This window comes from Chelonia mydas, chromosome 10 (genome assembly GCF_015237465.2).
Source record: "Chelonia mydas isolate rCheMyd1 chromosome 10, rCheMyd1.pri.v2, whole genome shotgun sequence".
Taxonomy (NCBI): Eukaryota; Metazoa; Chordata; order Testudines; family Cheloniidae; genus Chelonia; species Chelonia mydas.
The window spans coordinates 6617493-6641225 of NC_051250.2; the positions used below are offsets into that span (position 1 = coordinate 6617493).

Consider the following 23733-nt stretch of genomic DNA (forward strand, 5'->3'; position numbering starts at 1 on the left):
AGGAAAGAAAAGTGAGAAGAAAAAGAAAAGAGGAAAAGTCGGGGGGAAGGGGAAGGCAAGCAAAAATGTAAGGGTGTCTAGAACCGGGCCGAGAGACATTGGTGGAGCAATGCAAGGCTGTTGACTGCCCTAAAGTAGTCATGTAGCTAACCAGAGCACTGCAGCCTCCCAGGCTGTCGATCTGGCACCTTCATCTCGGACTGGAACTCACCCAGATGATGTCCCCTTTCCAGGCTGGCAAATGTGTCCATTTTGTCCTCTGTCTAGTACATAAATTAGCTGGCATTTCCCTAATTCCAGAGTTATTGCTTTGGATGGCAGGAGCTGGCAGGAAAAGATAAGGACTCATTGTCCTGGGAAAGGCATGGCAGAGGCTTAGCTTTGTGAGAAATTGCTCTTCCCAGGCACCCGGGGGTGCCCCTGTGCGTTGTCTGCATGGGCGGCTGAAATGCCAAGGGGCGGGCTGGCAGTGCGGAAATGGAGTCAGAGCAGTGAGAGGTCCAGGAGGAGCTGAAGCAGGTTTCAGGAGCAGGAGAGAGGAGGCCTTCTTCCTTTCATTAACGCCTCTCACAGAGCCGACCGGCAGAGGGTGGAGAGGAGGTCGTCAGTCACAACGCTCTGTAGGGCTTGGTTTTGACTCTGCGTCCTGACAGTGGATTCGGTAGCTCTGTGGGCCGGGAGCTAGCATCCTGCTCTGATGATGATCCTATTAGCACTTCTGGAGCACTTTCCATCTGAGCCTCCCAAAGGGCTTCACACAGGAAGGTACGTACCATTCGCCCCTGTTAGATACAGAGGGGGAACCGAGACACAAAGGACCTAATCCAAAGCCCATTGAAGACAACATGAGACAACACTTTGATGTCACTGGACTTTGGATCAGGTCCAGAGAGAGGTTATAAGACCCACTCGCTCCAGATTCACACCGCAAGTCAGTGGCCTCAGAGGAAGCAGAATACAGGCATGAGTCTCGGCCTCGACATCCCTTCACCAACAGGGTGGGCCCGGCTCAGAGGAGCCAACACTGCTACTCAGCGTAGCCTCTGCGCTGTCTGAGAGGCACTGGGTCTCCCCATGGTTCCCAGTGTAGGGCTGCACCTTCAGGACACAGCTGAGCCTTTAATGAAAACAGCCTCCAAAAACCCCTGTGAGGTGGCAAGCTCGTTCTGTGGGTGGGGAAACCGAGGAACGCAGCGGTTTAGGTCATCAAAAGATCTGTGGCACAGCTGGGAACAGAACCCTGATCCCCAGCCCACTGGTGCTCAGCTACCACAGCGACTAGATTAGGTTAAATAGAATAGCTGGAACCAAAAGACTCCCCTCAGTGCAGTACTATGGAGGGTGATGTCCTGAGCAGCCAAAGCAGGGAGAGGCCCCAAGCCATCCCTCCCAGTGCATGCTAAGCCCATGCCTTTGTGTGACGTACTCCGTTCTGTGGAGTCCTTCTGGTGGCCTGGATGTGCTCAGTAAAGCTGCTGGTCTTCCGCCTCTTTCCTGAGCCTTAGCACGTTAGTTCAAGGCTCCCAGTGGTTGGAGATATAAAAGGGAGGCAAATAGGGTGGCAGGTGACCTGCCAGAGCCCTCCATGCATGGGTCTCCCCTTGACTGTGTGGAACAGCAGCATCCCGCTCCCTGTTCCCCATCCCCACGCTGGGGAACGGTCCAGCCAGGGGGATGTGTGCGCTGTGCAGGCTATCCCCCCGTACCCCGTGGGGAATCCACTGAAAAGGCCAGAAACGTTTAGGCTGAATTAACTTTTCTGGGAGCCTCTCTGGGCCCAGCAAAGTCCCTCTCCGAGATGTTCCACAGGTAGGGAGGTGGGACCAGGCTGCTGGGGAGACAATCCAGGGGTGGGAGAACAGATGGCCCTATCCTGCCCCTGATCTGCAGGCTCTGTGGCTGCATCCCCCGTTTGTTTCATAGGAAGGAGCTCCACAAGACAGCTTCCCGGGGCTTCCCTTCCCCGGGCTCCTCCCCGCCCTGACTGCTCCCTGGCAGCGAGCGGTCTCTTCCCACTGACATTGGAGCCGCAGCGAATGACGGATTACGCTCTCGTCGCCAGTGAGGGCAGCCGGGTGGGTTTTTTGTTGCTTTTTACACCCGGTTCAGACAGTCCCAGCGCAGGTCAGGGGGAGGCTAGCGGATAAACAGAGCCTGTGCTGAACTGCCAGGGCAGAACCGCCTTCGGTAAACCTGCCTCAGGTCACTGGCTGCCAGGCCAATGATTGCTGGCTGTTAGAAGATTAGCTGGATCACGCGGGTCTGTTGCTCCTGGAGAGCCCAGAGAAGGCATCCCAGGCCCTGCCTGCTGTAGAAGAGTGTCTGGACACGATCTCACCTGCCTTGTTCATCACAACAACAACAATAATGATTCATACTTAGCCCTTCTCTAGTGCCTGTCCTTGCCAGCTCTCCCGATTGCTGGGCTGACCTCAATTACCTCCCTACGAAGGGACTGTAAACAGGTACGTTTAGTTGCAGAAGTGAAATGACTCACCCAAGGCCGCGTACATAGTCCCCCTCCTATGCTGTTCTGCAGTTTTCTTTGGCCAGCTTCCGCACACCCTCCCTCCCCACCTCCTCTGCCGGAATGGGCCTCTGATTTCTTCTTCAGACTTCGGCATCTGCTGAGGCAATGGATCACCGAAGCCCCCTCTTTCCAGTAGCTTGAGGCGTTCTCCTGTTTAACACAGAGCTGAGACGTAGCACACAAACAAGCTCAGGAGTAAGGGGGAAAGCTGCCGAGTTCATTGCTCGCCGTGTGCACCATCAGCCAGACACATCTCTGCACGTCAGGAAGGCTGCGCAGCCACATCAAGCCGTTTTTACTGGCAAGTCTCGGCTGGAGTTGAGCCATTTCTTGGCTCTCCTCTTTTGCGAGCCGGGAGTCATCAGGGTAGCGAAGCCAGGACTCACTGTTAGAGATAATATCCGCACATGTCATCTTTAAAGCTCATAAACTGGTGACCACAAAACATGACTTGGCTAATTGCACTGGCGTTACACTGGGAGATGTTCCGAGCTGCAGTTCTGGTGTTTGTGAGGAACACTGTTCTTCATCTTTCGATTGACACGTCACTGAAGCTACAGGCCGATATGTACATGGAGAGATAGGATACCAAGATGGGAACTACCAGTAGGCTATCTCAGGATCTTGGATTTGTAACCCTTTTCCTTATTCCCCTTCCCTACCTCCACTTTGTTTTCCGTCATCACATCATGTTTCTACTTAGACTGTGAGCTGGATAGGCCAGGGTCTGCCTCTTTTGTGGTACCTAGCACACTTTTAAACACCATAATTAATAACCGCAGCGGAGCCATGAAAAATGTTTGACAATTTGCCACCTTATAACTGATATATGAAATATATAAAATCCTATATATAAAACCGATATAGGAAATACAGGGCAATTTCTAAAGCTTCATGTGCATTAAGATTCAGGGTAGTTCCTACTAAGTCACACTTACGGGTAGGTTCAGTGCTCCAACAAGGCCAGAGGGAACTTGCAATAGAAGATCTTGTGGGGAAGCCTCAGGAACAGCCAAGCTCAGGTAGGAATCGTTTCGAGTCTGAGTGACCAGTTAAACCCATGCCCAGGACAGGGATAAGTTTGGACACCTATTCAGGGTCTGTGTTTCTTCTTGAGGAAGAGATAGGGACTCTGCCCACTCTCCATTGGCAACGAAATCTAAAGCTGGATTAACAGACTGCTTGGTTTGGCTGGGGCCTTGGTTTTTTATTTTCCATTAGAAGAAACGCTGCAAATGAGATTTAACCCAGAGGGTTTTACCCATTGGCTGGCGATTTAACCCATTGATTGCAATAACAGCACGCAGCCAGGAAACGTTAAAGGTCACTGTTGACCCCCGCTGGGTCAGAGGGAGCTTTTGAAATGAGGCAGGTGCCTGTGTAGGAATTGAGGTGCCTCACTTCAGTGTCTTATTTTTGAAACTCTTGCCCTTAATCATCATACAATAAACTTTAACAAACCGCTAAAGGGCTTAAAATCCAAACCAAGGCCCCGATTCAGCCCAACACTTCAGCACATGCTGAACCAAAAGCGCATACTTAAATCCCATTCTGTGCTCAGTGGAATTGGGCCCTAAAGCCTCACAGTGAGCAGTTTGGGGTAGGAGGGTCCTACGCAGACACTGACAGTAGCTAAGACACAAAACACCTGTGGGTGTGGGTGGCTGAAGTGGACAAAACCACCTGAAAGAGAGAGGATACCAGGAAGGCTTCTCTAGCGATGAAAGACTCAGGGCGGCCCAATAATTAGCCACTGGCCATTTGTTTCCCTTTTTTGCTTGTGTTTAAAATGTAATGGAGCAATTATGGTTGTGACCTCAACTTGCCTGACCCTTGTTCTGCTTTCTTCTTATGTAGGTAGGGAACCTTGGCCTACTTTTTATGCTCCTGTTTTTTATCTATGCTGCCCTGGGAGTGGAGCTGTTTGGAAAGCTAGGTGAGTAACGTGCTTGACATTGTTTATTTCATCCAGTCGATATTTATTTGTCTTTCTCCATTTCCATTGTTTTCTCTCTCTCTCTCTCTCTGGTTCTTTATAGCTCTGCAGCTCTGAAGATTAAAGGTTTCTCTTGATCTCGGGGTCACAGCTGACACATGAGGATGTAATACAGACCCTTTCCACACCACACATATACACACGCAGAGTGTTCTGACCCTGCTTCCAGCTGCAGAGGAACTGTTTACTGCCTAAATATAATAATCTTGCATGGATATATTCACTAAGGCGGAATTTCACTGCTTACAGCCCAACAGATGAGTCTGCAGAGTTGGCTTAGAACCAGGTTTATGTTGGAGTAGCACCACAGTGAACTTCTCACTCTTCAGATCTTCCGCTGCCCTTAATTATTTCCTTTTCCGATAGGTTTTGGGATTCTGTCTTGTTTATAGATTGTTCTCAAAGAGCCATTTCCCCCTTTCTCAATCATCACAAAGCATCAGCTGTCTTAGCGACTTACCACCGACATCGCTTATTTACCATGCTCAGGGGAGGTCTCTGGCACTGCAGAAGAAATGGCTACATAGTCACATGCGTACTGCCATCCAGAAGAAGAGCAGGAGGCGTTAGACAAGAAAGGCAGCATAGTCCTGCTTTGCTCCCAGCTTCCTGGGTGCTGGGAAGAGAGAATACCCCCATTCCAGATCGGTGACTTCCCCACCAACTCTTGTTGACCGAAGTCAGGAGACATCTACACTGGGATCAGAGGTGTGACTGCAGCACCTCACTTTGATTGAATTAGCTCAAATAACAAGCAGCGGGAGTTACACAACACAGCCCGGGCCCCTCGAGACGCTAGCTCATGCTGTTGTGGCTTTGCTGCTATTGTTAGTGAAGCTAGCTAGATCTGAGCTAGCTCGGGTATGTCTGCACATGCTCCCGTCACCCCTCTGACTGCAATGTAGACATAGCCTCTGTGTAATGTACTTTCACAATGTGGCTCTCTGGCTCCCTCTAATGGATGGACCACGTAGAGGTCTGTGGGTCCGTCAACACTGCAGCTGGAAGCGTGTTTCCCAGCTCGGGTAGACAGACCCATCCGCGCACTAGCTTGCTAAAAATAGCAGAGTAGCCATGGCGACAGCTTAGGTGAGCCACCCAAGTATGTACCCAGGAGATCCAGGTGGGTTTATACTCGGGCAGGTAACTCAGGCTGCTTCCCATGATACCCCTGGCTACAATGCTATTTAGCATGCTAGCCCATCTGTCTGCCTGGGTTGGGGGACACGCTCCTAGCTGCAATGTCAACATACCCTAAGAATCAGGTGATTGCTTCATGCTAACAGTGCTGCATCTTTTAGCTCAGAAGGGAAAGATCATGAATTTAGAGGCATGCATGCTTTTAGGCCCCATGTTCAATCCTCACAGGTGACAGCCCATCTAGGGGCATCACCAACCTTCCATTAAGCACGTCCGGGAACACAACAGAGAGACTCTCTCCTAGCCAGCTCCACAGCACTGTCCCCTTTCAAGTGTGACAGGCCCAGGGGGCAACATGGAAGAGTCACGTCCCAGGCATACCCTCGGTATCTCAGTCACAGATTGGGAGTCCCACACACGTTGCTTGGGAAGCCATTAAAGCTTTGATTTAGGACTCACTTTTGCATGTTCTGACTCTAACAAAGCTTCAGAAACTTCCAGAGCAGCTGCTTCCTCAGCCCGTACGGATGGAGAGGAGGGTCTGATCATTTTCAGATGGGCTTTACAGGGTGACAGCCGTGCTTAGGGCCTGACTGAAAAACCTTGTAGGGCTGTGGTATTTATATGAAACAGCAGGAGCTTCAGAAAGCTATGCAGTTAATGATGCTGTTACTCCAAAAGCAACATATTTTGCACTGCTGTGATGCTTTTCAGTGTATGGATTTCCATGCACTTTACATATATGTATTCCCCATAATCCTGACTGGGAGATCAGGAAGTGTTAGTAGCTCCATTTAACAGATGGGGAAACTGAGGCACAGAGAAGGGCAGTGACTTTCCCAAGGTCACCCGATGAGTCACTGGCACAGCTGTGAAAGGATCCCTAAGTCTTCTGACTCCAATCCCAGGTTTTAGCCATTAGACAATGCCTCTTGGGGAGTTGTGTGATCATTCACATCAATGCTCTCTACTGATATGTCTAAATGACCCCATTGTTTTTTTAAAAAATGTTGTTATGGTAGCAGCTAGGGATTCACCTGAGATCCAGGCCCCCTTGTGCTAGATGCCGGACACATACAAAGTGGAGAGGGTCACTGCCTGGAAGGGTTTCCAATCTAAATAGACAAGACAGACAAAAGGAATATTTTTATATTCCCATTTTACAGCTGGAAAAACTGAGGCCCAGAGCAGGTAAGTGACTTGTCACACAGTAAGCATGTGGCAAAGTCACTAACAGAACCCAGATCTCCTAGGTCCCAGATCAGTGAGCTACAATTCTATTCTCTTTTACCTGCCATTGCAGCTGTATATCTACAGTACAACATCTAGGCCTGTGCAGCAACTCTCCAGAGAGCATCATTGAAAATGCAGTGATTCCTGTGCCAGGTATCTCTGGTAGCAGCAGTATTTATTCACCTATCCTTAGACAGAAGATACTTGAATACCTTAAAGACTAAGCAGCCCACTCTGCAGTTCTAAACCCGTGCTGTGTTTCTATGCACACTCCATGCCAGCTCTGTGCAATAAACAATTGCTGTGTGTGGTTTGAGATTGAGACTTGATCCCAGCTGCAACGAGCACCCAGCCAGCCAGCAGACCACTTCCATTTCCTGACTTTTATTGGGAACAGTTTGATTTTCCTTCTCTCAAGCATGGCTGGTCCATGTCTGCCACAAAAAAGCCCAGCTCCCTCCTCAGTGAGGTTGGTGGCCGGGCTTTTTTTTTTTTTTCTTTAATGCACTTCAGAAATAAATGACAAATAATGAAAGACTCTTGCAAGACAGATTGCTGCCTGTCCTAATGAAAACTTAATGAGCCTGTGTTTTATGTACAAGAGGATGTTTGGTGTGTGCAATTTACATGCATTAGGATATTAAATCTCAGGGGGAAAAATATAAAAATTGCTCATGTTATTCCAGTAAAATATCCCTTATGGGAAATGTGCTCTGTTTAAAAAAATAAAACAAGATAATCAACACAATGGAGAGAGTAATAGACAAGCCGCAGTGCAGAGCAGCAAAGAGGGAAAGCAGTGTTCGTAACCAATCGTGAAGAGTTAGCTTACACGGTCTTACTTCGTTCCACTTCATTTTCAGCGTGGTATATAGTTAGCACTGCCTGTTAAAGGGGTCTTGGGGGGCGAAAATGCAATCAGGTTTGTACCTATGGCAAGTTACTTAATCCTCAGGATGTCTTCAGAGGTTTTACACACATGCCCAGCAAGCCAGACTACTCCTAGTCATAGACGTGGCTCTTCCGTAGCACGTTTCACCACTAGGGCTCATAGCAGTATCACTATCCCCCTTTGTGCAGCTGGAGAGACTGAGGTGAAGGAACTTGCCCTAAGTCACCCAGCAGCAGAGCCATCAGCAGAACCCCACGTGTCCTGAACCTCAGTCCAGCACTCTGTCCTGTAGGCCACACTGACTAGAGCGTGACAGAAACGTTGGCTCTCCAAACCAGGATGATTGCTTGGGGAGATTAGGGTGAGGGGAAAATCTGCTGCAAAAGAGCCTGTTGCCTCTGAGAACAGAGGAAGGTAGAACCGTCCATGAAGATCGGCTTGCACTGCAATTATGAGCTACGGACCGCATCCGGGGGCACGTTAACATGCCCTTCTGAGCTCCAGGATCCCCCACAAAGCTAGGCTCCGATTCCAAGGCTGCAGATTGTGAGCTCCTTGGGGCAGACGCTGTCTTTGTGTCCTGTCTGTACAGCGTCTAGCATCGTGGGGTCCCAGTGATACAAACAGTAACAACATCCTGTACAAGATGTAATCATGGAACTGAATGAAAGAAAGAAACTCCGTGTAGGGTAAAATCCCACTACCCTAGAAGCTTAGTGAAGGTAGGGGTCTGGTAATGGAGATGCCCCTACAGATAAAACCCATATGGTTCATCTTCCGCTTGCAGCTCCCTCACCCCACAGCACTATTAACCAATGCTTCCAAATGTACCTTACCAAGCTCTCATCCTCCCCTCCACCCTGAATGAATGAAGTTGGCTCCATTAGGTCACCTGGTGTTACCCTCCCAAGAGCATTGCAGCGGCACTAAATAATAAGAATAATACTACCTAGCTCTTGTATAGCATCTTTAATGAGTGGATCCAAAAACACCTGACAAAGGGTGGTCAGTATCATTTATCCCCATTGTACTGTTGGGGAAACTGAGGCACAAAGTGAGGAAGCGATTTTCCCATGGTCACACAGCAGGCCAGGGGCAGAGCTGAGACTAGAACCCAGGTTTCCTGAGTCTCAGGAATCTGTATCTGCTTGGCCACACTGCTGTATTGTCAGTTGGATCTGTTTGTAAACCAGCCCAGTTAAGAACTGTCTTCATTGTGTTGCTTTCACTTCTGTTCTGTGCAGACTGCAGCGAAGACAATCCCTGCGAAGGTCTGAGCCGGCACGCAACCTTCACCAACTTCGGCATGGCCTTTCTCACCCTCTTCAGGGTGTCGACTGGAGACAACTGGAATGGGATTATGAAGGTACTTGCGCTCTCTGTCCATGCTGCTGCCAGCTTCGCCATGCTGCAGATGTTCTCTGCCCCCTTTCCTCCACGGAACTGGCCAGTGTGAATTTACACCACAGCCCTCTATGGGAGGAATCAATTGTGCATTACAGGCTCTGTGCTTCTAAAAGATACCAGAGCTTCCCCTTTAGCTCATGTGGCAGGGGGTTGTGGCCTTAGACAGCTTATCCCACTGCACCCACTTACCCCATCTTTATTCCTCTTACTGCAGTAACTCAGCTGGGTGTCTCTAACATCAGTACCAAATAAAAGGAACTAAAACGCCACCCTGCATATGGCATGCTAATTCCTCAGCCTGTTCCCATTATCTGCACAGTGCTGACCAGGCTGGCTTTGGAGTCCCTCTGTGGTTTAATGCTTGTTAGCAAAGCTCAGTCTGATTCAAAGCCCTCCCTCCCTTTCTCTCTCTCTGAATCTCAGGACACGCTGCGGGAGTGCACCAAGGAGGACAAGCACTGCCTGAGTTACCTGCCAGTCATCTCCCCCGTCTACTTCGTCACCTTTGTCCTCATCGCCCAGTTTGTCCTGGTCAATGTGGTGGTGGCCGTGCTGATGAAGCACCTGGAGGAGAGCAACAAGGAAGCCAAGGAGGATGCAGAGATGGACGCAGAGATAGAGCTGGAAATGTCCAGAGGAGGGAGCACCCCAGCCAACAGTGGGGGTGGAGGTGGCACCTCTGCCTCGGACGTCAGGGCCCCCTACGGGAGCCAGGAGGCCATGAAGCCAGAGTCCCCCATGCGAGTGAAGCATCAAGCCCTGGTAATGATTGACTCAAGGCCTGTGGTGTCTTCTAATGAGTGGGGCAGGGAGCTTCTGGTCAGGATCTGTTGACCAGCAGAGGCTCCAGAGTCTGTCAGAACCCCAATTATATCAAACTAAAGGGACGTGCCATGAGGCGGTTCAAAAGGCAGACAGCTTTTCCTGTGTCCCCCAGGATCTTAGGGCTTGGGAGTAGTTTCCCCCCCATCTCCTAGTCTTCCAACAAGATGAGAGGCTCCCCATGATGTAGGGCAGTCTGGCTCTTGGACCTCCACGTGTGACCTTTCACCACCCAGCATTCCAGGGGGAGTTTTAACTTCCATTTCTCATAGGCATCAGCAGTGGAGGAGTATCCCCGGTGAATTTGGACTCCGAGAAGTAACAGCCCAAGTCACATGCTATATACCCCACTCCCCTCTTTGTACGTCATTTTACCATGAACAGCAGCTGCCGGGCCACTGGTAGCACAGGAGACCTTGCCCTGAGCAATCCCAGCTCGTGGGCTAAGCGGATGGCAGGAATTTCTTCCACGCAGGTGCAGAAATCCAGCTCAGGTTGTTGTTAGTCTTAGCACATCAGCCTCTTGGCAGGATTTACAAAGGAGCCAGTCAGGGTTAGGTGCCCGAATCACTTGAAATTCAGAGGGGCTCGGGCTCCAGTTTGAAAACCCCAGTGCTTGACCTTAGGGTGCAAAGCCAGTTCTGACCGAAGCTCTCTCAACTCTCACTGATTTCAGCAGGACTTGTGCTTTGCTTATGCTAGGCTGAATTTGGTCCTGGGCCTTTTCAAAGTCCACAGCTGATGCCGACTTCCTTGGTTAGTGTGGAGACATCCCAACCAAGCGGCATTTTGAACTCTGACTCCTATTTACCCTCCAGAAAACAGGGCAATCAAAATTCAGGTAGGAGCGGGGGTGAGATATGTCCCATCTCATGGCAGACAGTAGATTGAAAACAGAAAAATACAGAATTGTTTTGCTCATATCATCAAAAATTAATCTACCATAAAATCAATGGGGGTTTTAGACTAAATAGTGGTTTTTTTAATCCCTCAGACTCTAATAAGACAGACAAAAAGTAACTTGGTTAGACAGTAGCCGGGGAATCAGCATTTTGAATCTAGAGCTTAATAAAAGTTTCTACCGGTAAATGAAGCACAATAGAATTGGTTAAACTTCTCCTTGGGCTTTGAGATCCTTGTTCTGATCACACACTGAACACAGACTGATCATACTTTTTATAAGTGTGGTCATGATCTGTCAATAGTCACTGAGCAAATTGCAGCCCGTGGGTTGTTTCCAAAACTGCTAATCTCGCCCGCTCATGGTGCGTGATTGGCCGTCGAAGTCGCACAGTGGGAGCTCCTGCTCCCACATTGGACAGCTGAAAGTTTTTAGAATGACAACTGGGAAATAACCAATCACGTGCTTCCTGGGAGGAGTTGTCACATGAATAATTGTCAGTGGAAAATTTGTACAACTTTCAGGCTTCAAAAACATTTCCATGAATAAACTGGTGGCCATCCAGTTATTTGTGACTAGCCAGTAGTACCGCCCCAGCAGAGCAGACTTGCCATGTTGTTCCGTGTATTGGTAAACCACCCTTCCATCAGCTGGAAAAAACCCCATACAGCATGGTGTTACCAGGATCAGTTCCTCACCGTGATCTACATCTCAGGTGCCTCGGGTTGGAACAGATGTCTCATGGAGTTCCTGCTCCAGGTACCTACAAGAATAGGCCAGAGGCCTGTCTGAATCCAGGTCAAGAAGTTGCAAGCTAACGCTTTAACCCCCACTCATTACAGTCCTACGGAAACCCTAACTGGATTACCGTGTCCATCTGGTGTGGAATTGGGCTCCGCGTTTAGCTAGGTTCTCAGACATTCAGTAACTTTGCCCTGGGCTGGGTTGCATGCACGCCTAGGAGATATGAAACCACGGGTGCTGGGCCGTCCAAACGTGGCAAGGGTGGGGAGAGCCCAGCCCTTCCATGCGAGTTAGTGGAGCTGGCCAGGCCCAGGGGAAAGTGCCTGCTCAAAGCTGGCTGAGCTGCTCTTCCAATGGGCATTATCTGGGGAGCCCCCAGAGGGATCTGGAGGAGTCCGTCAGAGTTCCTACAGGGCAAGGGGGTGAAAAGTTCAAGGAAATACTGTTCTTAGGGTAACGGAGCAGGAGACTCTGACACCTGGAGTGGAAGGGGCTTTTACAGTGTCTGGGCGTGATGGGACGGATGCCTTTGCAAGAGGTAATAAGACACTCCAGACTTGCTTGCCATTTGGACCCTTTTCTGCCTTCCTTTTCTCTTCCTTCCCATTTCATATGGAGGGGGCAGGTGTGGGGAGAGCGTGTGTGAGCTCAGGGTTGAAGGGTGAACCCCATCCTTGCTCCGCTACTGATACCTTTTATCTTCCTAATTTTGTCCCCGAAGGAGGCACTGAGCTGTGAGAATGTGTCTTTAGCCATCCCAGACTCAGACCCGCTGGAGGGCAGAGAGACTCCCCGGATGGAAAACACGTCCTTCCGCTCTGCTCCTCACCACCATGTCCTGACACCTTCCCACAAAACCCCAGGCTGCGAGTCAGAGGTGAATGAACGACGGGCCGTTGCTTCTGGGTTGTGCCATCATGCTTTGGTGCTGTGCAGCTGGCCGCTGGTGTGTTAATGTCCGCCTAGCGTTGTCCTCCTGTCGCTTCACAGCTAGAGCAGTCTGTGTCCGTCCCCTGTCTTCCATGCTGCCTTTGCATCTGCTGAGCTGGGCACGTTCTAAATCATTCGGCTGGGGCAGGCCAAGGAGCCTGCATGGATTGCGCGTGACCTGCTCTTTTTAGCCAAGAGAGCCCTGCACTTATTAGACAGAGGGATGGACAGATTGTTAAATAAACAATGAGTCCTTCAAGTAACACTGTTATGTTTCTCCCGCATGGAAAATCTGCTCCCCACTGCTTCGATATGGACGTGACATAGATAATCCACTACTGCTACAATTGGCTTTGATTTTTCAAGTCGGTCAGCTGGTAACCTGCAGATTTTCAACCTGGCAGGCCGTTTGTTTCCATTGTGTGGCTCATGTGAGCATATTTTCTTGGTTAAGCTAGAGGGGGCAAGCAGGTAGAGATGTCTATAGATTTCCTGCTTTTGGTTGAAAGATCCCGAAATTGATTTTCTTGCAATTACTGGGAACTCCTTAAATCTGTGCTGAGAAGGTGGAACGTCACAACAAAAGCAACACATGGTACGTAACAGTCTGGGCACTGGCACAGAAAAGTGACATGACAGAAAAACTCCACAGCTACGCCATGATTGGTTGGTTGCACCTCATCTTATGATGGGCGCTCAGCGGGTAACTGACAGTACAGTAAATGGCCATGTTTCAATGTGTCTTGGGGAAGGGACCCATGGACATCCCTGGGTGAGGTCATGCAGCAAGAAAGGCAGGAGTGGGTCGATTGCTGTTGAGAGCCATTCCTGTATTTTGGCACTGAAATGACCTTTGCAGGATACAAGGGGGGCAGGTGTTTTCGCACACTGACCCTTCTTGCTTCTAATCTTCTTTTAAACCAGTGCTCAGGCTGGGTCCTGTATCCGATGAGAGCTCTTCTTAACCCCAAAGCAGGACTGGCTCCAGACCCCTTCAGCACCCATGACCAGGGACAGTGCTGTCTGCTAACTGGCAAGGAGTCCCCAGATTTAGTTTTAGGCCTCTGTTTTGTGCTGCTTTTTCAATATGTGATGGACGATACAGCAACGCACCTGCTCTGCACACTCTGTTCTGGATGCCAATGGACTCCTAACTGAAGTTCAGTGTACTAATCGTTGCTGGGCCGAGGTTACCTGAAACTCTGCCTCTCCAGCTCTGACTCTCTGTCATCCTGGGAGCCACTGATGCCAGGGTGATGGCAGGACGTCTTTCTTGTGGGTCCTGCACCTCTGCAACTCCCTCCCACTGGAACCACATTGAAGCGTATATACCTGTTTCAAAGAGAGTTACGCTTTGCCCAGACTTTCAGCTGATTGAGGGCTGTGAAATTCTGGGCTCTTAGCCAAATGGCCAGAGCTTTCTCTTCTCTCAATCTTAAATCAGTAGGCTATTGGGTTTGTTCCTGTCGTTTGGAATTGTTAATGACTGGCCATGGAAAAGGGACCCAAACACCATTTGTAACGGGTGCCTTAGAATCGTGTGTGACAATGACCGTGTTGTGGCAGCATCACAAGACAATGTTTTGAGACATAACACCACACGACACAGGAAACCCCAAGTCTAGACTAGCATGGACCTCCCATAATCAAGCCATCCTGGCCTCATTAGGGCCATGCTGTCTCTCCCTTCTCTACTCTACTGATGTCTGTAATTAGAGTGATGAACAAGGCATGCGGCAAACATCTCTGGAAATCTCTGGGCATCCAGTGGTCAGTGGCATCTCCAGGCAAGTTCTGGGCTAAGACTGAGTTATTGACTGGAGGGTGAGTTTTCAGTGGGTGAGGCAGAAAACAATCTGTATGAAGAGAAGCCACCCTGAGATGCTTCTCTTGCTCTCTGCAGGGCTTCTGCTTCCTTGTCTCCTTTAACCTTGGCCACCTGGAAGCTAAGCTTTGAGTTGCATCAAAGGGAGACTGTGGCAAGGGCATGTTGCAAAGAGAGGCAATAATTGGGACGTTGAATGCCACAAGGGGTCGAGGGTTTCTGCTGCCATGCGGATAAGGTCCTGGCAGGTCCAAGGACAGACAGCTTGTTAACTCTGAGGAGAGTTAGAAAAAATGTCACCTTGTTAAGCTGGGAGAGCTTGAGAATTTGAAATGGCTCCCGGGGTCTGGCATGTACAGGCAGGAGTATTTGTTTTTAGCTCTTGCTTTCCTCCTCCCTTCCTCACTGTGGAGCCTGGAGTTACCTGTGTGGGAAGTCGCTAAACTAGCTCTGAGTGTGAGCTACGTTTATTTAGTAGGACAAGCAAGAGAGAATAAAAAGAGCAAAAGCCACTTATGTGCCTTCCCAGGAACCCCCCTGGGGAATTCTGCCGTTGCTTGCTTGCAGTAACCGTGCTCCAAACGCCAGGCCCACATCTCCTGCCACAGTCGTCTTTGCTTATGGAGTATTTCTTTTTGTTTAAAAAAACATGGAGTCGGTTTAGGACTGGGGAAGAGTGCTAAGCTGACAGGGACCAGGTGAAGGGTAGGAAGAATGATCTAATGGGTGGGGCACACTGGTTAAATTCCTGGCTCAGCTACAGATTCCCTGGGGGACCCACTTAATCTACCCTAGTCCTCAGTTCCCCATCTGTAAAATTGGCATGATGCGTCCTTATTTCGCAGGATGTTGTGACAATAACATCCATCCATGGGGATGAGACGCTCAGATACTGTAGCAATAGGGGCCAGCTGAGTGGATGCAGAAGCAGTGCCAGGTATCCCACAAACCTGTTCTGAGAACTTCCATTCCCTGGGTGTCATGATCTGCATGCTCGGACAGCCTTTGGCCTCTCTGGTGAGACGACACACGGGGCCAGTAGGGAAGGTGGCTCTCTGATACGGACATCTGCTAAGTAGGAACTGGACTGAAGCCATCGTCTCATTTCACACAAGTCACTGATCGGCTCATGAATACTTTTGACCACTACCAGCCTGGACCAGATTTGGAGCAGTGGCCTAGAGGCAAAAGGCTTTGCATCCTATTACAAGTCCCGCATTTAGCCCCCTCCAAGGTTATTTCTGCCCTTAAAACCTCAGGGCTGGTGTGCGGTAATTGCTTTTGGAGAGACACTATGCATGGTGATTGCAGAGTAATTGTGATGTAACTGTTTGGTATTTATTGCCCACTTCTACTGGGGCAGTTACCATACAACTGAAAAGCATACACATCCTACTTGTGTTTTGTCAGTGACACCTTGACATACTCAACAGTGCCAGGAAATGTCCACTCTTGCTTTCTCTCTATCATCCCAATGGTCAATGACCTGTGAAGAAAACGCTACAAATTTCCAGAGGTTTGATTGTGCTGCGGCCTAGACACATGGTATTGGGGACAGATTGCAACGTGCCAGTCATGCCCCGAGGCTACTTTTAGCATATGATAGTCAAGTGTTTGTCTGGCAGGAGGTGAAAGAAGGGGCACTGAGCTGGCATGGCAATCCTAACCCCAGGCCAGTGCAGAGGGGAGGCCTGGCAGGGGAAGACTGCAGAGCAACAGCTACTGTCCCACAGGGCTGGGCCTGGCTCCCTTCTCCAGGCGTTGTGACCGGGGCAGGCGTCAAGGTCACAATGCCATTGCGCCAGCCGCATCTCCCTCATGACAGAGGGGCAGCCGGGCCAAACCCAAATGGTGCTCCGACCCCGTGTGCCAGGTCACAACACCCGGAGTGCAAGCCAGGCCCAGCCCCGTGAAACAGGAACCATGTGGGGTGGGTGCAGGGAGGGCTCGCCTCCGCTCTGCACTGGGCTGGGATGAGGCACAGAGCCAGGGCAGAGGCTTCTGCTGCTGGTGAGCGGTGCCCCTTCGGCAGGGCGAGGAGGAGGAGTGCGCCCGTTGAATGGGGAGGCTACGTCCAGCACTGAGCCGTACCATGTTAGCCTGGTGGTGCTAATACGCAGACATGATCATGAGTGAAACTAGCAAGCTAATAGGGAGGATTGAAAGCGGCACCACCAATGACCCCGGTTGCAAAACCCGCCCCTGCCACTGCATGTGCAATATTAATGTTCTTTATTTAAGGCTAGATTATACCTGTGTCTCACCTGGCTGTGCAGGGGATCAGGCAGCAGCACTGGGGTCAGGGTGGTCTGATGCAGAGCAGAAAAACTGCTCTCCCGTTACCACCTACCGCAAGCCAGGCTGCAGGGAGGGGGAGGTCACACGCACACGCAGAGCTGTGCAGGCAGGAGCTCCAGGAAATTATTTCACACACACGTACACACAGGAGGCAGGCTCTTCCTGGGACAGCGCAGCTGGACACTGCCCTGTCTCATGAAGACACGGTGGCATGGATTTAAGCGTGGGCTGTACAAGCTTGCTCGGAACCCTGGGTATATACTCACAGTGCTAGTCTGTGCCACCCCATCTTCACTTCCGGTTCCAGCTGGGCTAGCTAGATTAAAGCTAGTGTGTATACGCCTACCCGAGCTGCAGTCACAGCTGAGACTGCAGTGTAGACATACCTTAGAGTAAGCTCTTGGGGTGAAATCTTGACCCTGTTGAAGTCGGTGAGAGTCTCGCTGTTAACTTCAACGGGGGCCAGGATTTCACCCTCAGTCTGGCCCTTATCCAGCACCAAAGACAGCTGGAGTCCCGCCATTGACTTCAGTGGGCTTTGGATCAGACCCAGCGGAGTGCTAGCTAGACACTTTAGAAACAAATATGAAGACAAAGGGAGCTTGTGTTCAAGTGTCATCGGATGTCACCATTTCTTAGAGTGGCATTACACCCTGGTTGGGCCAAAGTACATGTCAGGTCTGTAAATTTAATATGTTCATATTTAAAACTTCGTTATAAATGGATCTCTTCTGTTCCCATTGAAAAGGTCACAAATTGGCCCCGTGCCCAGTAGCCTCCGTTATTGCAGTCTTTTACGTTAGGATGTGTTCTTTGCAACTAACAGTCCATTTTAAAGAATTTTAAACAAGAGCTTAGCTTCTGTAGACAATACTGTGACCATTCTTCAGAAAATGGCTTCATGAGCCCCTGTTTAAAACTACTGATAAAGGGAAATGACTCCTTTCTTGCAAGCACTTTTCTTCGTAAATGACCTTATGCATGCAGCTCATGCGTTCACATGCTATATTATTAACTACAGTGACTCTGCTCTGGTCAAAATTGGCACAAGCCTGATGCATTAACAGATTAGAACTGAAGGCCTGGGTTCCCTAGTGCTGCTGAGCAAATCAGAATTTTGTTTCTGATGCCAGCTACCCATAAATAATTGCTTCTTGATCCACTGTATTCTAGCCAAGTTCAACAGTGTAAAAACACAGAAGTAATTTGTCTCAAGGGTTTGTCCTAAGAGGAGAAAAATTCATGAGCTGGGGATATGGAAAATACAGATTTAACCCAGATCCTCAATGACATGTGGACAATTCAACATTGAGTCTTGAGCCCAGACTTTCCTAGCACGACTGAGGGAAACCCCACAGCTGGGAAGTAAAATGAATTAATTTCATGCATAACTGGGAAAATGTTTTCACTCAACCACTTGGAAGCTGACATTAAAGGAAAACCGATGTCATTAGTTGTATTTTAAATAACTAAATAAATGGTGAGGGAATGTGTCTAGTAGTTAAAACAGGGAGTCAGAACTCCAACGTCCGACACTGACTCACTATATGACCCTGGGCAAGTCACATAAACTTGTCTCAGTTCTTCCCTCTGGGAGCGGCATAACAATTAGGTAAGTAAAGAACTTTAAGTCCCTTGGATAAAAGTTGCTAAATAAGGACGAAGTACAAGTGGTGTTTATATAAATACATATTTGCAATATCAAGCCATGATCCTGCAATGTGTAGCACAGTCATTGAGGCTCAGCATGGGGTATAGGATACACATCACCTAGGACTGAGGCCTTAGTGTATATATGGGAGGTGGGTATGTTTATTTATATGCATGATAAATGAATTACCAGAGACTTGTCTCTGCTTGTCAGCATGGGTTTGAGTGTCTCTGAATGGGAGTGGCCATTTTACCCATCTATCATCAGACTGGACCTGGAGCTGGGGTGTAGGTTAAGATGTAGGTAATGCTTATCACCATGGGAATTCCTAAGAAATGCAGGAGACTTTCCGAGTTATTGTTAAATTAACCACACAATAAAAGATTAGAACGTGTCCACTTGGAAAGTGTCTTTCTCGTGCGTTCCCATGGCGATCTGTGTTTCCTGTGATGTCAGATGCGTGTCCAGGTGGTGGCTTCCTGGATGATGGTAAATTGTTGTTTTGTTATATTTCAGACACATTTTGAGTGATTTACTTAGCAATAGAGCCAGTGCTGAGGAAAGCCCCTTTCATGTCCCACTGGAGCTTTCTTTTACCCAGGGGCACCAGAGACATCAAGCGGAAGGCACATCTGCCTCAGGTGTTAAGCCTCAGTGCTGTTTCCAAGGATGGCAAACAAAAAGGAGCTCAAGGCAGCCTCACCGCCAGGGTGCGGAATAACCCAGTTTTCCTTCTCTTTCTAATTTGCAGGAAGGCGCTGCTTGCATGAGATCAAAGAGAGAGCCTCAGAACTTCCTAACGGTTCGCAAGATCTCAGTGTCCCGGATGCACTCCTTGCCCAACGACAGCTACATGTTCCGCCCTGTGATGCCAGCCAAAGCCCCGTACCCTCTCCATGAGGTGGAGATGGAGACCTATGCCTGCAAATCACAAAGAGGTACCACAGGGATGGGATGCATTCTCTGTGCTCTTTGTTCCTCCTCATATTGTATTTGCTAGGCACTGGGAGGATGTCAGGCAACCTATGCAAGGAACTGAACCAGTTTGTGTGGTGGTGTGATAGGAAGCCGAATAATGCAATCAGTACAGAATAAATCCTTTTTAATGTAATTTGATACCACATTCACTTTATTTTATCCTACGCCTAGAATTTTGAGGGTGCTGTAGGATTTTGTATTTAAAATGCATAACTGCCTTGTTAAAGTTATCTGGAGGAAGCTGGAAGTTTGCATGTCTAGAAAGGGAACCAATGGGCACCAGAGAGGTTGGAGGTTGTATTTCATGGAATAGCATATTATCTGTACGTTTCTTGTAATATGATCAGCAGTGAAATAGTTAACAAGGGTGCCATTTGTATTGCCATTATCAGTTTTCAGAGTCAACACAGTATTGAGATGAATACTGTTCCAGCCTCTCAGACCTATAGTTTCAGTCTGTCTGCAGACTCAGGAAGCTGTCACTCTGCTAGATTACATTTAGGTCACAGTTGGAAGGTTTTTGTTATAAAGGCTAGAAACCATTTTTCCCCCTAGGGAAAACTGAGATTCCATAGCACAGCTCTGTGATGAGAAGTTGTTTGTGTGGCAGATTCTGTGGAATCAGAAGCTGCACAGGGGTCCTGACAACACATTGAGACAACCACATCCAAATATTTTTGCCCTAAGATGCCATTTTCTGCCCAGTTATTCCTGTCCTGCAGGTTGGTTTGAAAGGGGAATGGGAGTGAGAGAGCATCTGTCTCCCTAAAAATATGTGCATCTTGAATTACTGGTTTTTGGCTCCCAAGAACTTATCCAGACTGGCTTCCTCTGACGCAACAGTATTTTAATGCAAGAATGACATGGACAGATGGGTGGTGGGATTACCTGGTGGGGCTGGCCAGGACTAGCCGATCTGTTCTGATTTCTCCGGATAAAGTAACTCTCTGTTTGTTAAAAAGCCCTGGATACAGCTCAATGTTCTCTGCTCAATATTTATGGTTGTCCCACCTGCCCTGGAAAGGGAAGTGCAAGAGCTTTGCTAAGCAGAGTGAGCGGTTGTTGGATTTCACTGCCGACTGACTGGGGCTGACTCACCAATCTCTGACGCTGATGTGAACGAGGAAGAATTCCACTGGTGTCAGTGAAACCCTGGTGTGAGGGGAGAATCTGGTCCACTATTTTGTAACCTTTTCCAGCTGTATTCTTCAGCGAATCACAAGAAATATCACTACGCCTCACAGAGGGACTATTTTCCCTCCTCCAGTGCCTGAATCCTACCAGTGTCCCTTCATGCTGTACTGATCAGCCTACTGGGGGTGTACACAGGGACTAGTGTTTGTTTCATGAATTTTTGGGGCTTTTTGGAGGTCTTAGGAAGCCAGTGATCAGACCAGAATCAGCTAGAGCTTCTCTTCTACTGGTTTGGTTACTGGATGGGGAAAATGCCATGAAGTGGCCAGATTGTGTGTTCTTTTGGCCCCATAAACGACTCCCTGGCCCATTAAAAAAGCAAATGAAAAACACACAGATGCCGAGCAATTTTGGTTTTACTGAGCTTTCCAGAATGCTACAATGTAGGGCGTTCTTGGCCTCTCCTCGAGGAGAGAGAGTTGGGAAAATTTCCATTAAACAATTATTCCAACAAAAGATGGTGGGGGAGGGGGAATGTCGTGAAAACGTTTGCTGTGTTTATTTGGTTTTCCCACCAGCTGCAGAAGCCCTGCCATAACGCTTGCCTAAGAAAGGAAAGATTGCTAATAGGACATCAGTCATCTCGTCGGAAAGGTCTTAGTGACCAAGGTGCAGCCAGAGTGGGTATTTATGGTCCCTATCCAAGAGGACTAGATTAGCAAGTACAAACCAAAACTGAGGGGTATTGGCAAAGTTTTGTGGGATCCCACGATGGGTCTAGCCAGAGGGGCGACAGGTCAGGACTGCCGTGCAGTCACAGAAGTGTGGAGGAGCTAAGGACTGTAATGGAAAAGCCTGCCACATTCCAGAACTTAGGAGCACAAACAGAGCTATGCCTGGTTCTTTCAGTCCCTCTGAGGACGGATAAAATTCATTAAAATATTCCGTGCATATTCTGGGGAAAGGTACCTCCCCTCCTCCCCCCCCGCCAAAAAAAAGTGTCCAAAAAGCCTATTTTTCTCAACGCAATCGGTTAGCTGAGAGGCAACTGCAGACTGTCTAAATGGGTCTTGTAACCGGTCCAAGTTCACTGACCTCTGGGTGAGATCTCTCTGTGTGATGGATACTGTGTTTGTACAGGGAGCAGCGACGTAAAAACAGACATTAGCTTGTGCGCTAATGAGGAACAGTAAATCCTGCTGCCAAAAAGCAGGCGATCTTGAAAACAAAATGGGACACTCTGGTAAAGCCGCAGAAGTTGGGAGGAGAGATTGCTCTGCAGAATGAGCTGGGGAAGCAGGAGCTGTGAGTGGGAAACTAATGACTCGGGATTGATAACTGAGATTAGGGGGTCGCTTTTCAAAGGGGCTGTCTTCTAGGTGCAGACAGAGAGAATATCCGCATAATCACCCAGGCTTACAGAGCCAGGGCTCAGCAGTCTCTGTGCTGCAGCTGTCATAGAGTTTAAGTCCAGACGGGACCACCTGTCAGATCATCTAGTTCAGGGGTGGCCAACCTGAGCCAGAGAAGGAGCCAGAATTTACCAGTGGACATTGCCACAGAGCCACTGTAACACGTCAGCAGCTCCCTCGCCCCGCTCCCAGTGCCTCCTGCCCACCGGCAGCCCCACCAATCAGCTCCTCCCGCTCCCTCCCTGCACCTCCCGGTCAGCTGTTTTGTGGCGTGCAGGAGGCTCTGGGGAGGAGCGAGGGCATGGCAGGCTCAGGGAAGGGGTGGAGTGGGGGCAGGGCCTGTGGCAGAGCCAGGGGTTGAGCAGTGAGCGCCCCCCCCCCCTTCCCCCAGCACATTGGAAAGTTGACGCCTGTCGCTCCAGCCCTGGAGTCGGTGCCTGTACAAGGAGCCGCATCTTAACTTCTGAAGAGCTGCATGTGGCTCCGGAGCCCCAGGTTGGCCACCCCGATCTAGTTTGACCTCCTGTATATCACAGGCCACTAAACGTCACCAAGCCAACCACTGAATTAGACCAAAATATTATAACCCTCAGGACTATTGTGTGTCACAGGCGGAGAACAGGAGGGACCACTGCCTGAATCCCCTGCAATGGTAGCAAATTGGTTAAGTGTGACCAGGATCAGCTGAGCTGGACCTCCTGCATCAGTCACAATAGCAATAGACCATGTTTTGAGATTATGTAACCGTTAGCTGAGGATCTCAAAGCTCTTCACTCACTCTGGGTCTACAATCAATGGCAGAACTCTCATTGACTTCGCTGGGCGCTGGATGGGACCAAGAATTAAGCCGTACAGCAGCACCCCTCTGGGCATTTAAGTGGTGGTGGTGGTGGTTCCAATTTACAGATGGTTAAGGGGCCGTAAGCAAGTCATTGGCAGCCCAAGGAATAGAGCCCAGGTGTCCTGACTTACAGTATCCTGATCTAACCACTAGTCTCCATCTGATCCAAATTCTGAAACTAGACCGCTTCCCTATTCAGATCCAACCCACAGCCACACGGGAAGGTTGCAAGTATGGAGCTGCAAACCCACTCTCCCTCTCCCTCCCAAATAAGCCCCTAGCATGTGAAGTGAAGAGAAGAAGAATCTCTGCTAACATCTTAGGGCCTAGGACACACCAACTGAGCAGTATCCAATAGAGGGCAGGCCCACACATGAGACAGTTATAATTGGAAAAAAACGTATGCATTTAGACTGGGGTCCTGGTCCGTCCCTAGGGCTTGTACACACTACAGCAACACAAGTAATAAACAATCATCACAAGCTTTTCACAGGCCCACCTAGGAGACGTGTTTATCCAGATGAGTTCTACAATTGCACTACACAAGTAGTGTGATCTAGTGGTTAGAGCAGAATGGGAGTCAGGACTCCTCGGCTCTATTCCGACTCTGCCCGTGGGATATTGTGTGGCTTGATTTGGCCTGTCACTGAATTAACTTGTGTTTCCTTACCCCACGTCTGTGTGCTTTGAAATCCTTGGAGCCTCGTTCTGCAGCAAAAGCTCTCACAAACCCACACATTACAACTCTTGTCTGGCAACTGTGGCTAGTGTTCTCTCTCCTTCTGTAGGGTCTGTCACCTCCATCCGTTCCCAACCCGTGGGAACATGCTCCTCTCTGAGAGTCCCAAGGGAGTTGCTTCAGGTGACTGCTGTATCTTCTCACCACGACAGCTGTGACACATGGAAGATCCCTTCTCCACAGTCCACATCACGATCTCCCAGTCTCAACAGGCTGCTGTGTAGACAGGTAGGAGGCGATGAACTCTCCTCTCCCATCAG

The 23733-nt window shown here is 49.3% G+C and overlaps 1 protein-coding gene across 2 annotated transcripts in view; it reads left to right on the plus strand.

Moving 5' to 3' along the window:
- The window catches only part of CACNA1H (calcium voltage-gated channel subunit alpha1 H), a 480369-nt gene that overhangs the window by 453506 nt on the left and 3130 nt on the right, over positions 1-23733 (plus strand). The window contains exons 30-35 of one of the 2 annotated variants that reach the window (XM_037911163.2): positions 4388-4466; positions 9036-9157; positions 9622-9960; positions 12387-12542; positions 19121-19307; positions 23523-23701. In XM_037911163.2, the coding sequence (XP_037767091.2) occupies positions 4388-4466; positions 9036-9157; positions 9622-9960; positions 12387-12542; positions 19121-19307; positions 23523-23701 (1062 nt within the window). The remainder of the gene's footprint in view (positions 1-4387; positions 4467-9035; positions 9158-9621; positions 9961-12386; positions 12543-19120; positions 19308-23522; positions 23702-23733) is intronic. The other variant, XM_043523932.1, reaches the window with a different exon arrangement.